Genomic DNA, 22,182 nt, shown 5'->3' on the forward strand with positions numbered 1-22,182 from the left:
TAGTGTTGTCGTTGTTCTACCTGGGAAATCAGTGTGTTTTCAGGACTTCTGCATCATGCTTGGTTTTTTTTCCCCCAAATGTGAACACCTTGGAGATGTATGGGTTGCAAATTACTACTTTCCATGATGCAGAGTGGCATGCTGATAATAGAAGCAAAATGAATCTACTGAAAATGAGAGCTTCAAGAATTGCTCTATGGAAACTAATGATGTGTGTATCAAATCGCCTGTTTTTCTCGTTGAGTTCAACAAGAGAGAAGGCAATGCTCTACTGCTGAAAAAACAAGCCATGGCACATTTTCATCCATAACCACCTCCAATTCTCATTATTTTAGTAGCTGAGCAACAGTGTGGACAATGCAGAGGCAGCAGAGCCCTCTGAAAGATTAGCATAAGAGAATGTGAACAATTAAATTCATATCTCAGTCTGTCCTGTGTTTAGATCTGGCCTGTTCTGAGCTTGGGAGTGTTCATTAATGCAGTGTGGATAAAAGAACATGCCAGTTGTGGGAAGCGAGTGCTTCCAGCACAGAAAGGTTGCTGAGCAATGTGTAAAATCAGAACCTTGGATGAGCTTCCAAGCTGCCTGAGCCTATTAATTCTGGCACCTGCTTGCATAAGCAGATGCTCAGGTTTATGTGCTCAGGTGAAGTTACCTCTTAACCTCTTAATTATATGCCAGACTCTGCCTGTATCTATTGTGTGAGTGGTTCTCAGCGTTGGTAGGAAAGGCGATGGAGAATGGAAGAATACAAAAAAAGTTGCAAGAAAATAACAGAAAAACAACTCCAGACCAAGCAAACAAAACAAAACCAAATGATTGTTTGAAAAACAAAGGTATCACAAACTTCTTAATCTGTGGTAATTTAACATTTGCATAACATTATTTACTGAATGGACATAGAATTGCTCAAATTTGTCAAGTCTATCAGCAAATTGAGAGCATCTCTCAGCACAGCTCATTTCATATGCAAGAGGATTTCACTACCCCTGTTCTTTTGTAGTGGTGGAACGGGGTTTTAGGGGACTGGGACTCTGCTGGGTGTATTGCCAACTTGTATTTCATTCTGTGTGAATTAAATCAAGGGTGGAATTTAAAATTCATACTGAGTGATCTGGCCTTTAAAATCATGATGAGATTTTACAAGGCAAATTTTGGCCTGTTTATTAGCACTGATCTGGGATCCTGCACCCTGCAGGACAAAAGCCACATAATTATCTTCACTATACCATTTTGAAGACCTTTGACAATTATTATACCTTTTGAATTACCTTTGACAAGGCTGCTAAATGAGATTGCCTTGATGATACTCTTGAAAATCAGTGACAACAGGACTTGTTGGGTTAAGTGATTTATTATCCAGACATGAAGGCTTGGGCTGTGGCTATTAAGGCTGCACAGAGCTCTCTGCTAGAAGTTTCTTGGTAAGTATCTGTCCTGGTTTAAAGGACCAGGTGTCTGCCAGGGAAGGTGGGAAGCTCCCTTGGAGTAGAAAATGTGATCCCCTTCCCTCCAAGTTATTATAACTTTGAAATTATGGAGCTTTCAGGCAAAGATATGTGAAAAGGAATAAGAAGCTAACCTCCAACAGTATCTCTCTCTGGGAAGGTGCTGTTGTGGTTTAACTGGAGAGATAAGTAAATAGGAGCAAATAGGAAAGTAAGTAAAGAAGAAAGAAAAAAGAAGTAAGTAAAGTAAGTAAGCAAACAGGAGCTCACTCACTTCCCACCCCTTGTGTGATGGTGGAGAGAATTGAGGAAAAAAAAAAGTGAAAATTGTGGATTGGAATAGGACAGAAATGGAAGAGGTAGTGGTAATGAAAAAGTAATTTGAATATACAAATCAAGTTATGTACAGTGCAGTTGCTCATAGCTTGCTGAGGGCTGCCCAGTGAATTCCCAAGCAGTGGCTCCTGAGCAGCTTTCCCCCAGTTTTTTGCTGGACCATGTGATCTGAAATATCCTTTTGACCAGCTGGGGTCAGCTGTCCCAGCACTTGTGCCCCTCCCAGCCTCTTCCATGGTGGTGTGGTTTGAGAAGCAGGAAAGTCCTTGTCTGAGTGCAAGCACTGCTTAGCATCAGCTTATCAGTGTGTTATCAACATTTTCTTGTCCTAAATCCAAAGCACAGCACTGCACCAGCCTGTAGGAAGAAAAGCAGCTCTACCGCAGCCAAAACCAGGACAAGATGCATTGAACTTAAAATAACTGATTTGTTTTATGAACCTTTGATTTGTCTGTACTTTGGCCAATATTCACCATTCAAGTAGACGCTTTTCTTCCCTTGGCAGATACCCATTCAAAATGCAAGAAATTAATGGTGGCAGGCTGGTAGAGGCAAAAGGGGACCAAGAAAGGTGATGGAGCCACTTGGTCACCCCAACAGCCAAGTCTTAGCACCCCTTCCCCAGGTTATCCTGCTTGATGAAACTCAGGACTCACTGCTAACTCCCTACCACGTCCCACAGGTCATGGTGCAGGAGCTGCTCTGTGGTTTCTCTGCAGGTTACAATGCTGTTCCTTTCCTCTGGCTCCTTTGTTCAAGCCATTTTTAAATTAATTCATTTTTCAGTTGCATTTGTTTTGTTTATTAAATGCATGTGTAATTTTGATCCCTTTTCATTGCCTTGAGCAATTTTACTCTTCCCTTACATAATTGCAGAGATGTGCACTATGTGGAGGAAAAAAAAGGAAGCTGAAGTACCCTTTTTTTTTTTTTTTGCATTTCCTCTCTGTTCCTCCAGCTTTATGATGTGAACCCCTGTTTTTGCCTTCACACAGAAATACACCTTCAAGGGCAACTTTATACTGGTTGGTCCCCAGGTAACCTAAAGTTGTAATTCCCTTATTATTAAACCTAAGCTTGTCACTGAAACTGAACTCTCGTCCCTTTTCAAATTAACCCCTTGGTACAAAACATCAAGGGTTTTCCAACTCCATCAAATGGAAGCCACTGAAGGTGGGAACTTATTGACACACCAAGGGGTTAAATCTGCAGCTAATGCTGTGGATTTTGTTGATTTACTAAACCCATTAGAAAAATGTCCAAGAACCGATGTTGTTAGGTGTAGCCTCATTTCTGTTCATGGAAAAAAGCAAGGCACAACTTCCCAAGAATATTTCTGTGATTCACATTCTCTGAACCTCAGAGAAAGAAAAAACAATTCTTAGCTCATTTACTGCTGCTGTATTTTGGAACAAGTGGAATGCATTGAGGAAGGTTATTTTCCTGAAGGAATTTGCATGATTGGATTCTGATGTGAGTGTTTTGATTCATTGACCAATTGAATCCAGGAGTGTGTGTTGGCTGACAGTCACGAGATTCTGGGCAGTTGGGTGCTTGTGCAGATTCAGTTTAGATGTAGTGTAATATAGTATAGAATAATATAGTATAATGAAGGAATTAATTAGCCTTCTGATATCCATGGAGTCAGATGCATCATTTCTCCCCCTCATCGGGGTTGCCCTGTTTACCATAGTTAGCTCTCTTAGTCAGACTTGAGAGAAAACCAAACAAATTCACAGCTCCAGAAAGGAAAAAAGAATAAAGGGCCTGTGAGTGGAAACCAGCAGAATTGTATGCCATGTTAACAGGCCATAGGCCAAATCCAAGTACTAATTATAAAAAACTCTTCCAGGTCTCTGATCTCAGTGCAGCTCCAGGGGGATGGTGCTGGTGGCACCAGAGGGGCCTGGAGGGGACTGGGCAGACTGGAGTGGCCTGGGCAGACTGGAGTGGCCTGGGCAGACTGGTCTGGAGTGGCCTGGGCAGACTGGTCTGGAGTGGCCTGGCAGACTGGTCTGGAGTGGCCTGGGCACACTGGTCTGGAATGCCTGGGCAGACTGGAGTGGCCTGGGCAGACTGGTCTGGAGTGGCCTGGGCAGACTGGTCTGGAGTGGCCTGGCAGACTGGTCTGGAGTGGCCTGGGCACACTGGTCTGGAATGCCTGGGCAGACTGGAGTGGCCTGGGCAGACTGGTCTGGAGTGGCCTGGGCAGACTGGTCTGGAATGCCTGGGCAGACTGGAGTGGCCTGGGCACACTGGTCTGGAGGGGCCTGGGCAGACTGGTCTGGAGTGGCCTGGGCAGACTGGAGTGGCCTGGGCAGACTGGTCTGGAGGGGCCTGGGCAGACTGGAGTGGCCTGGGCAGACTGGTCTGGAGTGGCCTGGGCAGACTGGAGTGGCCTGGGCAGACTGGAGTGGCCTGGGCACGCTGGTCTGGAGGGGCCTGGGCAGACTGGAGTGGCCTGGCAGACTGGTCTGGAGTGGCCTGGGCACACTGGTCTGGAGGGGCCTGGGCAGACTGGAGTGGCCTGGGCAGACTGGTCTGGAGTGGCCTGGGCAGACTGGTCTGGAGTGGCCTGGGCACGCTGGTCTGGAATGCCTGGCTGCAGGAGGGCCCTGGGGTTGGGCCAGGCTCCCCTGCAGTCCCCTGGCAGCCAGTCTGGCCATGCAATGTGCACACGTGGGACCAGCTCAGGTGCAGGCCTGGGTAAGGGCACATCCCTGTTGCAGAGGCCATGCCAGGACACAAGAGCAGGGAAAGGCTCCAAGGCATCCCCCTGCCCATGCTCCTAGCGTGGGAGCTGTTGACAGATGGTTTGCATGTTTGAGAAAGCAAAGCCAGGATTTCTGCAGCCACGTGGGGTACCCCAGAGAGCCCCTCCTTGCCAACCATTAGCTCAGGTAACACAAACAAGGCCAGGAAAAGCAGGAAAACAAACTTCCCTTCTGACTCTGTTGCCAAATGCTCCTTCCCTGCATGGCATGGAAAGAAGAGTCCTGGCCAGATGGTGAGGAGGACCCCAAGGGTGCAGGCAGCCCTGGGACAAGTGCTGCCCACCTCTTCTCCCAGCTCTGCACTGGCATTTGCCTTTTTTCCTGCACTGCTCCAGTATGGACTGGGAACACAGCATCATTTTCTGCCTACACACATCACACATTAATTTGAAAAGCAAACTCTGGATGTGATTTAGCACAAGGAGATGGAAAGTGGAGAGAATGTGGCAGTGAGTTTGGATTTGCAGAGGATGGTAAATCTTTGGGCATCCAGGTTTTTGGAGGACTCAAAGAAGATTTATATGTGTTGTCTCTTGCTCAGTGAAACATAGATTACAAGTAATTCTAGGGTCTGTAAGGCTGGTGGCTGGCTGTCTTACCTCATGTTATTTTCCTCTTACTTTTACCTGGTTTTTCTTCTATAGAAATGCCTTGACAAGACATTGCAGCAATTTTCCCAACAGATATGATAGTCCAGCTCTGGAGGCTTTGGAAGATATTTGCTCAAAGATGGAGCATTTGCTGTGCCACCCATTCTGTTAAAGTATGAAGTCAGGATATCAGTTATTGCATCTTACTACACAAATTACCATTTATATAATTGTAAGTCTGTCTCTACTGAGCAACCATTTTTATGATGATGATCTTAGTATTTACACAAATATTGCAGTACACAAGGTAAATTGTGTATTCTAACCTACCATTTTTGACAAGAATTTACACATGCACAATAACTTACTTTTTCTTCTTAAGCAACAGTAATCATAAGTAATGTGCAGAAACATTCAAAACCACAGTCTTGCATGAAAGCTCCATTTTTCCCTCAGTAACCTCCTGTAATTACAGTGTACATCAATTCTGCCATAGGTAGATACACCAGATTTTGTTTTCCCTTTATCCTCATACAATTTTAATGACTATCCCTGCTTGGAATACAGCATTGTAAATTAAAAAATTAAAAATTTAGAAGAAGTTTGTTTCCCTGACAACAGTGACAGCAACATTTAGTACCCCTCTGTGTGATTTGTAGATAAATATATACAGTTGCTGATACTAGTGAGATAATGTGCCTGGGGCTAATTGTGCCATTACAAATATTTGAAGCCTGAGCTTGATAATGTGGGTCATGGGACTTAAATATGTATGAACTGAACTAATTTGACTTTCTTGCTGCTTGCCAGCATATTGACAGAACCTTTGGAGCTGCAAAGCAGCTGAACTGTGCTGGGCACGGTTGATCACATATTGATCAGGCATTGTGGGGCTTTGTGTTTATTTGGATTTGTGGTGGCAGCTCCAGGGAAGAGGCTCACTTGGGATCATGGGGCTTGTGAAGCAGATCCTGCTCTCTTCCTTCAGGTCCGTGGCTGTCTTCCCCTGGGTTGTGGGACACCCCAGTTTGGCACATGAGGTATGTAACAGAGCTTTGCCTAAGTAAGCCCTGCATGAAGATGAGGGCCTCAATTCTGACTGACCAGCCTCCAGAACTGGTCCTGGGAGGAGCTGTGTGTGTCTGGCTTTTGCTCAGAGCCATGAACAGGAGTGCCCGTGGTTGTGTCTGTAGTTTGGGGCTCTGCAGAGCAGCCACAAAGTCATGGTGTGCTCATCCCATGATGGTGAGGCTGGTCTGGATGTAGGCAGGGACAGGGTAGCTGACAAGGGCCTTCTGGACTTTTTGCATTCCACATTACTGATTTATTAAGACAGAAGAGATGAGGGAAAATGCCTAGCTGTTTGGTATAATCATTGTGTCTTGCCCTGTGGCTGTGTGAGAAATCATTTCAGCTCCCTGTGTGCAAAGTTGTTCTGCTTACAGTGATCCCAAACTCTTGGTTTTGTCCTATCAAGCATCAAGCTCAGTTCTAGTGAAAGAAAACCCTTTATATACCCATCAATGAGCATTTTTTATAAGCTCAGGACTCCTGGTTTAGCCTGTAAAGAGCTTTGGTCAGGCTCAGAGGTGTTTTGCCTCTCAAAGCAGATTGCAGTTAGAGGTGAGGAAATCTGATTCCTTGGCTCTGCTCCTCTGATCTCCAGCAGAGCCCTGCTGGGCAGTAATTCCCTCAGCACTTAGGCTCAGGGCAGTCCCTTGGGCTGCTGGCAAATGAACACTTGCAACATTGCTGAGTGCCAAGTGTGGGTATGGACAGAGCAAAATGCTTAAGGTTCTCTTAGTTTCTCATCTCCACCTCTCATATTCTTTCATAGCTAATGAGGCAGGTGAAAATTCTCAGGTGGTGGAGCTAATGCTAATCCCAACCCCAGTGTCACAAAACCTTGGGGGCACAATCCTGGTCCTGTCCCTTTTGTAGTGGCACCAGTGCAGCATCCCTAAGGCTGAGCCACCTGATGGCTGCACCAGCACAGCATACAGGAATTTTCTCGGACACTTTGGTGGATGGAGAGAGGTTTGTTGTCCTCATTGCATCAGCAAAATCTTAAACTTAAAGGATCAAAGGATTTTTGAAGCTGGCTTCAGCCCTCAACATGTGCCTGCTGCTGGGCCTTGGGTGAAGTCAGTGGTGTTACAGCATTTTATAGAGTGTGAGGCACTCAACACAAGCTGTGGGGAAATATAACCATGAAAGTGGCATGTTTTAGGGGGATGGAATTTCAGCAGCACAGAACACTGCTCCAGCAGGGTGCTTAGCTGGGAAATGGGCTGCCACAAGTCACCTAATAAAGCTCGGGGCAACATGCTGTGATGAATCATGCTGGGAAGTAGGAAAAGCAGACACAAAGGGAGAAGATGTAATGAGAAAGAAAAGGCTTGAAAATCCAAGCATCATGGTTCAGATCACATTAAAAAGTTTATTTAGATGTGAGTAACTGGGTCAGATATTCTATATCTAACTGGACAAACCATGTGCTGTCCTATTACAGCAAGTTCTCCTTAAAACCTTTTAGATTTAACATGCTGAAATAATGTTACACATAGCTAGCCTTGGTCCATGCCAGTAATTAATTTGAGTGCAATTAATCTGAGTGAAGATGACATCTTCTGTCAGCAGCAGGTAGTCCTTCCTAGCAAAGGTAAAGCTGAGCAAGCAGTTGAAAGGGAAATCATTAACAACATTCTCCTTCTCCTGCAATTTGTCTTCACATCCTGTTACTTCCCTGGATGGATGAGCTGAACACAGAGAATAACAAAACAAAACAAAAATCCCTTTTGAGCTTCTGCAGCTGGTCTTTCTGGTTGAAAGGAAGGCTTTCCTTTGTATATATTGATATTTCTTAGATGAAATGCTTTGATGGTCCCTTAGGGTTTTAGCTTGTCTCAAAATGAACGTGGAAATTAAAGGAAACGTGCAATGTGTAAGACAATTAAATTGGTTGAAGAAAGATTGGTTACAAGTGTCTTTGCTCAGATTTAACAGGTTTAATTATATTTATGCCCATGAGTTCTTTGCTGGAGTCTGTCAGAAACGTGGCCCCCTTTTGGGTACCACACAGGAGGCAGCATTAGACACTTTTCCATGGCTCAGCCATCCAGTGCTACCAGAGACTGTCTGGGGAGCTCTGCAGTAATGTCAATTAGCCATAAAGGTTCTGCAAACAAGCATTATGCCACCTCCTTATGCATCCCCTGCTGCTCACAGGGACACAGTAATGTCCAGAGCTAAATAACGATCTCGGATTTGCAGCTCTTTTACTGGACATAGTCAGTCTCACGTTGTCAAATTGAAAGAAGAGGATGTAGCCTTTGGTATCCTTTCTCAGGATATGCTTTTCAAATTGGAATGCCATTAGTTTGCATCTAATTCCTCTCGAGCTAAATGTATTGGTTTCATTTCTTGTCTGTGCTTTTCTCTCACATGGTGTTTCTGCAGGTGACTGGGGAATCCCTGAGCTCCAGGGGATCAGCAGGCATTATTTGCCTTTTCTGTCCTCAATTCCTCCATATGTTTATTTATTTACTGCCATTCCCTTGATTTTAAAAAGGAAAAGCACAGATGTCTGAGTAGTGTCTGCCTTTTCTCTGCTGTAATTAATTATCTATTGTCTATTCAGGGTGCTGCATTGATTGCTCGATCAAGGGCTGTGTAGCTCAGGGAGGAGTTTCCCAAATGGAAATCCCTTCCCTGACCTCCTCAAGGGGCATGAAGTATGGATCTGTCCTACCTGTGTGAGATGGAAGAAGAAGCTCAAAAGCTCTTAGCACTCCCCTCATGCAAACACAGAGCTGGGTGCAGGAAAAGGATGCAACAACAATTGCCACAATGGCAACAGCCTTGAAAGGGAGATAAGAATTATCACAGCACTTAAATTTAGGGACCAGGGAATGCACCTTCTCTGCAGCACCACTTGGAAAATAAGTCCTGGGGCTGAGGGATAAGACCACGACTTTCTTTCTCTGGGCAAATGCTTTTGTAGCAGATCTTGTGGCATTTCCATGTAGCATCCACCATTCTGAGAGGAGCACTCAGGTGCCTTTTTCCTAACTGCAAACCATGCATCTCTTAACCCAGGGCTACAAATGTGGTGCATGCCATCCCTGTGGGTGGGTTTGTTGGATCACACACCCATTTTGTGCTCACATGGGCTTTTCTGAGCACTGTCAGCAGCTGGGGCCATGCAGATGTGTATCTGATGCTCCTTTGCACGGAAGTATTTCCACCCTTTTGAAGTGCTCTGGGTGCTCCACAGATGCAGGGTGCTCAGGGCACATCCATGCATTTAACTTGGCTTAACTCATTTGTTCTTTAATTGTTCATTATCCAGATGGGAGCAACTTCAAAGTGCTGTTCTCAGCAAGACACATTCCTCCCCATCACTTAAATATCACCAAATCCTGTTTCACGAAGCACTTTGACTTTTTTTTTGAAATGTATGGTATTTCAAAGTCACTTTGTGGTCAGACCAGGATCACTAGCAGTTAAATCCATCTTGATCCAAAAGTGTTTGAGGGCATATTTTACCTAAGTCATATTGCAGGCATAAAGGGCTCAGCTGTAGAAGGCCTCCTAATGTGCCCTGGCTCCACATAAAAGAAAAATAATGGATATTTTCATAAATAAAAGTGCAGACCATCATATGCACTCATAATCTCAGAGTAATTAAGCAGCTGGAGAGAATGATGATTCACACTGGGGCTCACTGTGCTCAAAGAGTCCTTTTTCTGTGTGTTTGAACATGTTGCTGAGAAATCTAGTAAATAATGTATTATTCTCTGGTTAAAAAGCTGCCTTCTGGGGATAAGGCAAATAGCATTCTGTTTGTTATTGTGTATCATGATATACAGCACAACCTGATGAACTCTCAAAGGGAACAGTGTGAGACCTTGCAGAGGAGCAGAAGTAATCCAAGGATGAGGGCTTGGGCTGTGATGGAGGCACTGTCCTGCAGAGGTTTAATTGTTGTGAACTCTACCATGTGTCTCCTGGTGTTGGGGGTTACAAAGCACCACAGGCACTGGGAGTTTTTGGGTTCTCTCTGAATTTCAGCCTTCATTAAAAAAAGTGGTTTGTTTTTTTTTTACTTCAGTGTCGCAGACATCTTTTATGAAAAATCCTTTCCTTAGGATTTTTCCTCCTGAGAAGCTGAGAGGCCTCAGGAACAAAATATAAACATTGGTTATCTGCTGCTGTGGAATGCAACAGGTGCATCTGTGATTGGCCCATGTTGGTTGTTTCTAATTAATGGCCAATCACAGCCCAGCTGGCTCAGACAGAGAGTCAGAGACACAGACCTTTGTTATTCATTCCTTCTTATTCTATTCTTAGCCAGCTTTCTGATGAAATCCTTTCTTCTATTCTTTTAGTATAGTTTTAATGTAATATATATAATAAAATAATAAATCAGCCTTGTGAAACATGGAGTCAGATCCTGGTCTCTTCCCTCAACCTGAGACCCCTGTGAACACCATCACAACTTCAGTCCTCATGGCATAAGAAAAAAGGTCACAAAAGTGGCAGTGCAGGCTGAAAAATCCAACAAAAAGAACTCAGGTTGACCTAACATCTATCTTGTGATTAATATTGGGGCTGGCTTGCCAATTTATACTATTTGAAAGGCCAAATTAAATAACCTGTAACATTTTTATTCTACCCTTCAGATGTGGATTGAAAAGCCCTTTCAGATGTGAAACTGTCTTTTGTAATACACTTGTGATAGAGTGTTTCTGTGAATTTGGCCTAATTTGGTCTTATTTTCCTACAGTGCTTCTTCTTAATTCTGCCTCACTTCTCCATGAGTGATGGTCTGTACACATGCACTGGTCTCAGTGGGACCTATGGAACCCTGGACTATCCAGGTATTTCACCACAAAATTATCTGTCTGGGGACTTCACCTGCCTGAGGGTTAATCTGGAGAAGCTCATGTGTACAGAAAAGGTTTGGCAGCTCAGAAGTGATATCAAGAAAACTGAGCCCAGGGAGAAGAGCAGCTCCATGTATTCCTCAGCTGACTTGGGTCTCAGGTCCTCAAGAAAATATCCAGGTTGGAGCAAAACAGAGTGCTTTCCTCTTGGTAGCTTTTAAAAATGATTTTTGCTTGAGTAATGCCAAGCTCCTTTGAGGTAAATGTGTAGAGGAATAAAATTATTGAATGAACATAAAACCCTAGAACTGATTGGGTTCATTTAGTTCCAACTCCTTCACCATGGGCAAGGAGGTCCCCCACTAGATCAAATTGCTCATGGCCCCTGGCCTTGACTACTTCCAAGGGTATCTATGATCATTTTATGATTTCTGTGTATAAATAAGCACCTATTGGGAGAGGTTGTGGTGGTCAATGTGAATTACTCAGCCTAGAAAGGATTGGAAGTGATCAAACACAATCTCCAAGCAAATCTTGTGGCCAGTTCACTCAGCATCTCATTCCATGGTGCTCCTTTCCCCTCTTGCCTAGAAATAACAGGCATAATTTTTCACCAAGACACAATTTATATGGCAGACAAAACCCCAGCAGCAAGAAGAGTTAAGCAGACACTCCAGGAATTTCAGTGCTGTGTAAAAGCAGAGGTAGCAACGATGGCTGTGCACTGATATTGGCATCTCTGGCTCCACTGTCAATATTTGTTTATACCACCATTTAGGAGGGAATTTTCTGTGAGCTGATGGTGGTTCAGCCCAGTTCCCTTGCCAAAATCTTGCCATTTTTTTGCTTTACATCACCTCCCCTCAATACACACTCATCTTTTGCACCCCAAAACAGGTGAAATGTTTTGTTAAACCTCAAGTGCCTGTCTCCTTGCAATATGGAGTTTATTTCTGCTTTAACTTGTCCCAGTTCCTCAAAGTTTTCTAGTTCTTCCTATTTAATTAATTCCTATTTAATGAATCCTAATTAATAATCCTATTTAATTTTATTCCTATGATCAACAACTGTGCTGATAAAGCCTTTGATTTGCAGTTGATAACCTCCTCTCCTATAAATATTATATGTCTGTTTGATGTATATGCCTCTATAGATATTATATGTCTGTTTGAGCAGACTCTGCTGCCTCCACCTGTCCTTCAAATGTCCCAGATGGAGGTGCTGTGGAAGGGTGAAGGGGAATATGCTCTGGAAAAGTGCCAGAGGATTTAGGTGGTGATGCTCTGAGGATGTGCTTGAGAAGTACAAATTGTGCTTGTTTCATGGCTATGCTTAAAATCAACTCATCTCAGAGCCTGTGAGAAATAAAAGGCTTTGGAGGAGCATGGGATGTCTCTCTTGGCAGCCCAACATAAATCATGCTGTAAATGGGCTGTGCTTGCTCCCTGCACCCACCTGGTAAAAAGTGTGCTTGGGGAAGGGCTGATGTTTAATTCATGCAGAAGCATAATTAAAGCAGGGGGCTCTGTACAAATCACAAATGGGATGGGACTGCTGTGGAACGTGCCTTGAGCTGTTTTATTTTCCAGCATCAGTCTCTTTACATGGGTATGACAATGGGAAGATGCCATCAGCTCACATCCCAGGCAGCAGAACAAGAACTTAATGTTACAACTTACTTTATAAGTTTCTTTACCAATCACACAAAGCAAAACATATTGACAGTAGTTCTATCCAATGACTGTAAGCACAGGTACCTTTGGTTAAAACAATGCTTGCTTATTTCAAATACAATACCTGCTTGTAAGCCTTAAAGCACAATGCACAGAGCTCCATTATTAAGCTTCAGACTTCCTAATATCTTGCTAGATAAACTTTTCTGTAGCTTAGAGAATTATTCTAGACAAGCGTTAATACACAGACCATTGTTCTATTTGTCCTTGCTTTTCTACAGTTTAAATATTTTTTCTGCTGACCTATCTCATGGCTACTGCTTAGCTCTAATCACAGTTCTGCTGCCTCTGTGGCCTGCCTTTTGCAGCTTTCCCAAAACCCTCTAATTTTGTGGATTCCCACAGGTTCAATCTACAAAATCAGCTTGGTAATGGTGTCTGAGAAACCCCTCCCTGCTTGTTCCTGAGCCTCCTCCTGGATAAAGGCACAAGGCAGAGACTGGTAGCAATCCCCTCATCTGCTGAGATCCAGGCACCATTTGCCCCTGCATTGGAGGTGAACAGCATCACTAACCAGACCAGACTGAACCAAGAGAGTTTAGTCTGAGCTGAGTTTATGCAGAACTGAGGGAAAGGTGGGATCAGGGGGCTTCTGAAGGCTGAAGTTCTCTCAGGGAGCGAATGGGACAGGATAAAAGGATGAGATCACTGACAAGATGAAGCACAGAAGTTGATAAAACCCTCAGACTTTGGAAGATTTATGAGAGCCTAATAAAATGCAGCAGGTTTCCCCTCACCAGGACCACAAGAATGAAGGAGTGATTGACAGCACAGGCAAGCCTTTCACCTGAAAGCAAAATTAGGAAGACATGGAAAATAAGCAATCCTAGGGCTTGGAAAGCCTGTGCAAGTGACGCTGAGGCAAGAACAGGAGGAGGGTTGTTTCTGTGCTGGTCAAATCAGCTGAATCAATTATTCACTATGTGGGTGGTAAAAGGCCTTGCTGACCTGATCAAAGCCAAATGCTGTGGCTGGAGTTCTCATCACACAACCCTTGGATCTGGGAGGTGTTTGGAGAACAGTTGTGGCATTCACATTCTCTGAAAAAATCCCTTCACCCAGGATTTTTCTCCTGGGAAGCTGAGGAGCCTCAGAGAAAAAGGAAAACAATTCTTATCTCATTTGCTTCTCTTGTGTTTTGCTCCTTTGGAATGTGTTTGGAGATTGTTTACCCACAGGTGATTGTTTCATTGGATTCTGGTGTGAGTTGGTTTGACTCAATGGCCAATCAGGTCAAGCTGTGTCAGGACTCCGGAAAGAGTCAGGAGTTTTCATTATTATCTTTTTAGCATTCAGTAAGTATCCTTTCTGTATTCTTTAGTACAGTTTAGTATGGTATTCTTTAATATAATATAGTATCATAAAATAATAAATTAGCCTTCTGAGAGCATGGAGTCAGATGCATCATTCCTCCCTGCCACAGGGATCCCTGAAAATACAATAGAACAGTGGATGTTTAGCACTTAATGGAAAGGCTTTGGCAGAAACCTGATTCAGGCTGATAGAGGTGCTCTGAGTCCCTTCCTCAACCTGCAAACAGGAGCCAAGTCCTGGCAGCTGTGATATCCATGTTTCTCACCTCTGGGTATGTAACCACCTTTTTGTTCTGTAAATCAATGCAGCACATTCACACTGACAGAACTAGAAAACATCACAGCTCCTTGTGTTGTCTTCAGTCCTGTTGTATCTAGGACTGGATAGCTAGGCTTTCTTTATGCTGTTAAAAAAATTTAAAAATTGTCTTAGGTCATCTCATTATTGCAGTATGTACATTTCCCTCAAAAACAATACTTTGGAATTAGTGTCAAGAATGTTAACTGCTCTTTTGCAAGGAGATTATTTATGCACAGAGTGAGGAATCCGGCATAGGGACTGATAAAAATCAGAAGTCAGAGAGCTCAGGTGGAGAGGCCTTATTAGCCTTTGTGGTTTTCTTTTAAAATTCTTTAAAAGTTATGGATTTTCTCCATGAGTCTATTACAGGCCACTGAATAACTTTCATTTTTATTGTTTTGACCTAAATTTTGTCCATGTTATGTCTCTGAGAGATCACAACTTTGAGTACAAGTAGGCCTGGAAGGTGAAGATTCACCTTGGTGTGGGAATATGAATCTTCCAAGAAGTTGATTCAGCTCCAAAGCTGTATGGTCATAATCTCCTCTCTTGCAGGAATAGGGAGGCTTTGATGCCAAGTTCTTGTTTTAGGACTTCTGAAAGGAGGCTTTGCTCCACCACATGGCTGAACCTGCTGTGGATAAACAAGGAATAACTTTGATGACTTGAAGACTTGATGCTGCTTTCCCAAGCTTTCACTTTGAAGGTGATTTTACTGGAGGCTGTAGATGAAAAGCCAGATTTGCAAACCACTGAAGCTCTTCCCTCTTCCAGCACTGAATCATCAAGCTCACAGGCTGCCCATGTCCATCTGGCCTGCCAGGCACCTGCCTGCCACTGCAAACTCTGCTGTTAACAAGCACTCCTATTTCTTCCCCTTGTTTTTCTCCTAATTTGGGAGTGGAGTCTCATGCAGGGTATAAGTCATGGTTCACTTCCACTATGTGCTTCCCTCTGTTCTCTCTGTGATCAGAGGGAGCAGATGGAAAACTTTGCCAAGAGAACAGACATCTCTGGTCCCTGGCTGCAGGGCCAGAGGGGCCTCAGATGTTATCCCTCACATTCTTACTGCAGTTACTGAATTTGTCCAGGGGATTTGGAAAGAGAAGCTGCCATTGCCAGGCATCTTGTAGGGGGGAATATGTCTTGATATGCTTTCAGTGTTGCTGATGAGAGAGGGAGAAAATATTTAATTAGGGAATTGACTGTCTTTTAGAAGGTTAAGTTTCCTATGGACATATTTACCAAAAAGAGAAAAAAGTGTTGCAAAGTCTGACAAAAATCTCTTTTCTCAAGGTGAATGAAAAGACAAACAGTTGGACTAAAAGATGAGTGTAATTGCTTGGTAGAGCTAGGACTGGTTTTGCTCTAGGGAAATCCTGCTCTCCCTCCTCTGCTGATCCTCTTTGCTTTTCTTCTCAGGCAGCCTGGGAAAGGGAGGCCCATGTAGGTAATTCTGATTTTGCCCCATAAGGTCCTGCAGTGTTTGGCTTTTCTCCAAAAGTCCTCTCTTGTCCAACACCTGTTCACTGGAGTAACACAGATTATAAAACTGGGAAATCCAACTACTTTGGGGGGGAAATGGGAGTTTGGGCATATGCAGCTATGAGATATGTTGCAGGTATCCCAGGGTGACATGGAAAGCATTTGTCTGATGCAGGGCTACTTCTCAATGAAATGTTAATTCATAATGCTGGTATTGAAGTTGATTAATCCAGTTTGGGATATGAGAGAGGAATTACCATTTCTGGTGAGATGAGCACCAGGACCTGATACTCCTCTGTGCATTCCTCTGCTTGAGATTTAGTTTTGAAGGTGGTTAGGAATGTTTACCTCGTGTGATTGGAAAATAGCACTGTATATAAAGTGTGGCAATTTTTTTCCCTTTATGAGCTGAATTGCTAAATTCCTGCCTAGCAATTGTGAAGAGTCTCTAATTCAAATTAACAGTGGGCTGCAATGCCAAGTAATAAGGTACATTTTACTTATTACATATTTATGCGTGTATGCGTGGAACAGGAATTATTTCACATTAATTGAGAGAATGGCAGGGAGTTATACAATGTGGATTACTATTTTTTTTTTTGGTTTCTGATATACTTCATCTACCCTTCCTGAACTTGAAGATGCAGAGAGTAGTGGTTTCCATTTGCAGCGAAGCAGCAGCTCTGATGTGTCTCCAATATCTGCCAGCATCTGGCTGGAAAGAGGGAATGATTTTTGACGGGCTGGTCTCTTGCAGGAGCAGCATCTCCTGCAGTCCCAGCCAGGAGGGTGCTCTCCCCGTGGGCAGGGGGTCCATGGAGGTGGCTGGTGGCCAGCTCAGCATGGCATGGGGCCACTCTGAGGCTGTGCAGCTTTTGGGTGCACAGGCAGGACAGGGAAAACCCTGGGCATGGGGCTTCCAAAGCCATCCTCTTTGGAAGGATGAGAGTATTCAAAGATGCTCATCAGGAAAGGAGTGATCTCACCATTGGGATTTCCTTGGTGACAGCCCCATCCGAGCCTCTCAGTCCAGGGGTTCCGTGTGTCCCCATCATGGGACATCCCAGTGGAGGCCAGCAAGGAAAATTCACAAGCACATCTGTGCCTGAGATCCTTTTCCTTGTGTAAGTTTTTTTTTTTTTTTTCCAGGCAAAAAGCCCTTCCTTGCACCAGAATGACAACCAGGAGGTATTTGCAGGACAGCACCTAGATATCTGCAAGATTGCTGATGTCTTTGCTGACAGAGGTCTTTGGAGCCTTTGTCACTTCTCTGGTGAGGAAAAAAACCAAAACAAACCCAACAAAGATGCTACTTTTGTCTGAAATTTTGCAGCAATCACTAGCACCTCCTTTGCTGTATAAAGACACAAGAATAGCTATTTAACCTGATTTAGTGTTCATTAACACCTTTTAAAATGATGGTTATAGCCAAGAATTTACTTATAGGTGGCACTGTGTCTACTTCTTAAGCAAACAGATCATCTTCTGTAATCTTTGGTGTTGCTAAATCCCCTAAAATGGGGTGATACTCCTTTACATTAGCTGGGCCTCATTTCTCAGAAAGCATTTCTGAAGGCCCTTTGCTTTGGGGGACATGATTATTTAGGATCATTGCAGTCATAGCTGTTAATTACCATTAATAAATCAGACTGTTTTCAATCCATATCCATCACCACAGGATCACTGAGGAGAGCCACAGCTAGGATTTCTCTTTAGTGAAAGCCACTAACAAGGTGTACCTGTTGAGTGAGGGCTGCTTTGCCATTGGGAATCCCTCACGTCCGTGGGAATGACCCTTCCTTCCTTCCTTCCTTCCTTCCTTCCTTCCTTCCTTCCTTCCTTCCTTCCTTCCTTCCTTCCTTCCTTCCTTCCTTCCTTCCTTCCTTCCTTCCTTCCTTCCTTCCTTCCTTCCTTCCTTCCTTCCTTCCTTCCTTCCTTCCTTCCTTCCTTCCTTCCTTCCTTCCTTCCTTCCTTCCTTCCTTCCTTCCTTCCTTCCTTCCTTCCCTCCCTCCCTCCCTCCCTCCCTCCCTCCCTCCCTCCAGAAGGCTACTCCCAGTATTTTATGTCCCATAAATGAAAACAAAAACAACTGAGACGGATTTATCAGATGGATATTCTGTCACGGTGATTCCTGCTCCAAGCTTGGTGTTCTCTCTGGCCAATTCAATAACGAGTAATTAAACACCCCAACCCTTTCAATTAAAGCTCCCAAAGTGCTTGCTAAGCAGGACTTACAGTAAGGCTATCAGAGACAGACAGAAAATGATAAGCCTCAATTTGCAGGCAAGAAAGACCCAGGTTTGTCAAAGGAGTTTGATTTAAAAACCACCCTGAAATCTGACAAATCAGTATTCAAAACACTTGAAGTTCAGTAGGACCATATTTGCACTTCAGGGATCCTCTGTGCCCTGTAACCATCACAAACAGAAGTCTAGTCCCAAAGGTGAAGTAAAAGTAAATTTATTACTTGCTGAACCATTTTGAATAATTTTCAAATAAATCATGATGAGGCGCTGTAATTACTGTGTGGGTTTAATTTAGAGTAGGTATTTACCAATCAAATTATATCTGACAGAGGTCATGAAGAGATGGGAGTTATCTTAAAAAAAAACCCTCAGTAGGTGTATCAGTAATATCCCAAAAATCAATATTGTCATCAAGCCATATTGACCTTCTTAGAAGCTGCAATTTTTTAAATTACATCTCTGAAATAAGATTAAAACTTTTCATTATGCCTGTAGAGTTTCCTTAAAATAAATAAAAAGCACCAAAGCATTTCTTATTGATCCTGAGTCTCATAATAACAGTCTTTAAATCCGAACAAATCCAAATGAAATAACACAATCCCAGCAATCCTCCTCCATTATCTTGTGCATCAAGGGAAGTTAAAATTTAATACGTATTTTGTAAAGGTTTAATTAATGGTGGGATTTTTCTTGGTGTGCCAGCTGTAGAATCCACCTTGGAACTCTTGAGGCCTCAGCAGAGATGGTTAATAAATGCTACTTTGGCACCTGATACAGCAAGTAATGCCACTCCATCACCTCCTGCCCATGAATTGTTGTTCTCCAGTAGAATGCAGAGCTAAGAATTTGTTTAAATAAAAGAAAAAGCTATTGGCAGTGGGAGAAGGATATAGAAGGAAGGTTTCAGACCTACCAGGAAGAAGGAGCGTGGCTTTGCAGACAGACTGTAAAGTTTCACAGGAGTCATTCTGGCCCCTTCTCTCTACAAAGGCAGCTTTTCTCCTTTAGACATCCCAGCAGTCCACCTCTATGTTTTCATTCTTGCCAATATATATCCTCTCATCATTTCTCTCCTTTGCCCAATTTTTCACAAATCCCTCTGCCCTCGGAGGCATGCCTGGACACCCATCTTTCTTCTCTGCAGCTGTTTTAGCAATTTTGTTTTCTTCCTCCTTTAGCTCACATGGCTGTAATTCCATGAATTGCTGGAGGACACCATTAGTGTCCTCTGCTTTACAGCAGCATAAAATTGGACAAGAACATGAATTGTACTGAACACAGCTTAAAAGCCTGTACATTGTCTCTGTTCTTTTCTTGCCTCTGCCCCTCATGTCTGCTTTGGTGTTTGATGTTTTCAAATGGGCAAGATTTACACCAGAAAATGTTTTGTTTTCCTGGAGAGGGCAAATGGTTCAGAAAAGTCAACATTTTTCTGGGAAGACATTCTGCATCTTAAAGATATTGTATAATCAATGCAGACATAAAAAAGCATGCAAAATTTGCAAGGAGTCATAGCAATTTTAAGAACATCAAAATATGTTGGGTTTGATTCCCAAGAGGAGCCCTTATTTGTGCGAATGGGGATCCTGTAATTTTATCATCTCCTAGTAGTTTTCCTGTCTTCCATTTCATACCTTCAAAAAGGTAGGAGGGCATGAGCAAATCAGTTCATTTGCAGTTATGTTTTGTCTTGGTTTAATTTAAGTGGCACTGAAACACCAACTGAAATTAGTGTGAAAATGCTGGAGCATTGTAGAGAGTTTTGAAGAGGAAAAAGTCATTCCCACATAGCCAACTTTAGTAGAGAATTTCCTTTTTTGTTCTGAGATAATCTTTACATTATGCCTCCACTGTTAAATATTTAAGGACCTAGGCTGCAAAGAATTGATTAAAAAATTTGGCAATTTATGTGTGCCATTAAACTTCATTTTTGCTGTAACACAGCTTGCTAATTTGTTATGTCTTTGATTCAGTGGCCACTGCCAGAAGTGCTAGAAGAAAAGGTAAACTTTAAGCTTGTTGACTTGATTACTGAGTTGATTTATTCCTTCTTTTGGGCAGTTTACACCCATAGCTATTGCAAGAGCTGTACCTGCTCTGCAGTCAATACTTCAGTTTCCCCTGTACTAGGAAATATTTTAGGCCAGGCATTTTTGTGAGCAAAGCTTTCTGAACAAATGCTGCAGAACTATAACAATTCCCTCGATTTTATTTTTTGAAATTAATTCAGTACTTGTGAGCTACTTTACAGAAACAAACGCACACATAAGTCCATATCAATAATTTATTCTCCTTATTAGAAACCATCAGGGCCATAGAGAGAATTGTGGATGTGAGGGTTTAAAGTCATCCATTCCCTCAGGGAGGCCATGGGGAGGGCACACATACTGTGAACAAAGCTTGGGGGAAAAGGACCTATTTTTATAAACATGGAGTTAGGTGTATACAAGGGGGAAATTGCCTCTTTGCCTAAATTAAAAATAGATTTGTTTCCATTTTTTTGGAGTTCACATGTGTAAGAGTAATTGAGTCTGGAAGAGAAAATTTCAAAACTCAATATTTATCAATTTTAAATATGCATCTAGAAGTGCTCCTAATAGATGTGGTAGTTTTTTTCTCCAGCAAAAAATGTTACAAATTACTCCATGATTGCATTTATAAGTGTTTTGCAGAAGACTAATTGTTCATAGGTGTTTTTATGCCACTACAAGCAACAAGCAACCAAATGTTTTTATGCTACAAGCAACCTAACCAAATGAAAACCCAGTGAGGGGCAAAAAGAGCCAAACTCCCTGGATCTAAGGACAGGTCAGTGGATGACTGTGGATTCACTGTGTCTTGCAGAACCACAAAGGGAAAACTGCATTATTTTGGCTTTTGCCCAGGATGTTTTTAGTGCCTATATAAGACTGTAACTCTCTGATATAATACCTGGGGTTTTGCTATACTTTATATGTATGTTTAGCCTATCATATATGTATTTGTTTCATTATTTAGTAGTAATAACTGCATGAGCACTGGAAAAGTGGAGATTGAGAAATATGAGTGGGGAAAACTGTGAATTGGGTCTGGCAGTAAGAGCTTGATGCATTCAGAGGCTGACAGAAGGTAAAGCCTGAAAGCATTTCAGACACACCTTACAAGCTGAACATGGTCCTCTAGTTCCAACCTCAGAAGGGAGGCAGGGATTTTTCACTATTAAATCTTAGTGACTAAGATGGAAGCAAACAGGCAATTAAGCAAACCACAGAGTGTGAGAGCAGGGTGCTGGGCAGGCTGTGCTGGTGGCAAGGAAGGAATTTGGAGGAATCAAAACCCTTTGGAGGAATCAAAACCCTGCTCCTTGGAAGTGCAGGCTCCTGCCAGCAGCCTTAGCCAGGGCTAAGTTTCAGAGAAACCAGTCAGAACAGTCATCACAAAAGAGCAGAAGGACTTGGTGTTGCCATCCTTACTAATGTGAAAAAAGCAGCCTGAAAAAAGGACCCATATTTTTACTTCTTCTCACAGAAATGAGAGAAGAGTAAGGATGGCTGAGAAATATAATAAAAGCTCTAAAAACAGTGGCTAGGTCACCCCTCAGAATCCTGACTATCATTATCTTCCAGATGCCAAAAAATAAGTGTCTCTCTCTCCTGCTCTTCCAGGTTTATACCCTTCATGTTTACAGAAAAAGGCTGGGAAACAGTGCTAAAACAAATCCTAGAAATCAGAAGCTATGTGGCAGATATAATCACTATTGTATTTCTTTAGATGCTCTTTTGGTGGTTTGGATGCATAGCTCAGGTTTTTATGTGTGCTTGGAATCAGCAATATGCCATTAGACACAGTATCAAAGCAACCCACAGAGAGCTGCTCAGAGTTTTCTTGTGCACAAAATGTTTGTGAGAAAACACACCGTAAAAACACAATTTGTTTTCAAAAGGAATTTTTGGTGGAGAATGCTGATTTTTTAAATCTGAAGTCAAGGTACAGTTTTCCTTCACAAGGATTATTTAAAAGTGGAAAACATCCTTCATAAAACTAAATAAACCATATTGTATTCTAGCATATTTGTTTTTGAAAGAAAA

At 42.8% G+C, this 22,182-nt stretch overlaps 1 protein-coding gene across 1 annotated transcript; it reads right to left on the bottom strand.

Annotated features, from left to right (window-relative positions):
• Positions 1–3,618: 3,618 nt before the first annotated feature.
• LOC136555289 (small proline-rich protein 3-like) lies at positions 3,619–4,521 on the bottom strand. Its single transcript, XM_066547900.1, has one exon. It carries the CDS (start codon positions 4,519–4,521, stop codon positions 3,619–3,621), a length of 903 nt encoding a protein of 300 aa, XP_066403997.1.
• Between the last annotated feature and the right edge of the window lie 17,661 nt (positions 4,522–22,182).

The sequence above is a fragment of the Molothrus aeneus genome, chromosome 3 (assembly GCF_037042795.1).
Source record: "Molothrus aeneus isolate 106 chromosome 3, BPBGC_Maene_1.0, whole genome shotgun sequence".
NCBI classification, from domain to species: domain Eukaryota; kingdom Metazoa; phylum Chordata; class Aves; order Passeriformes; family Icteridae; genus Molothrus; species Molothrus aeneus.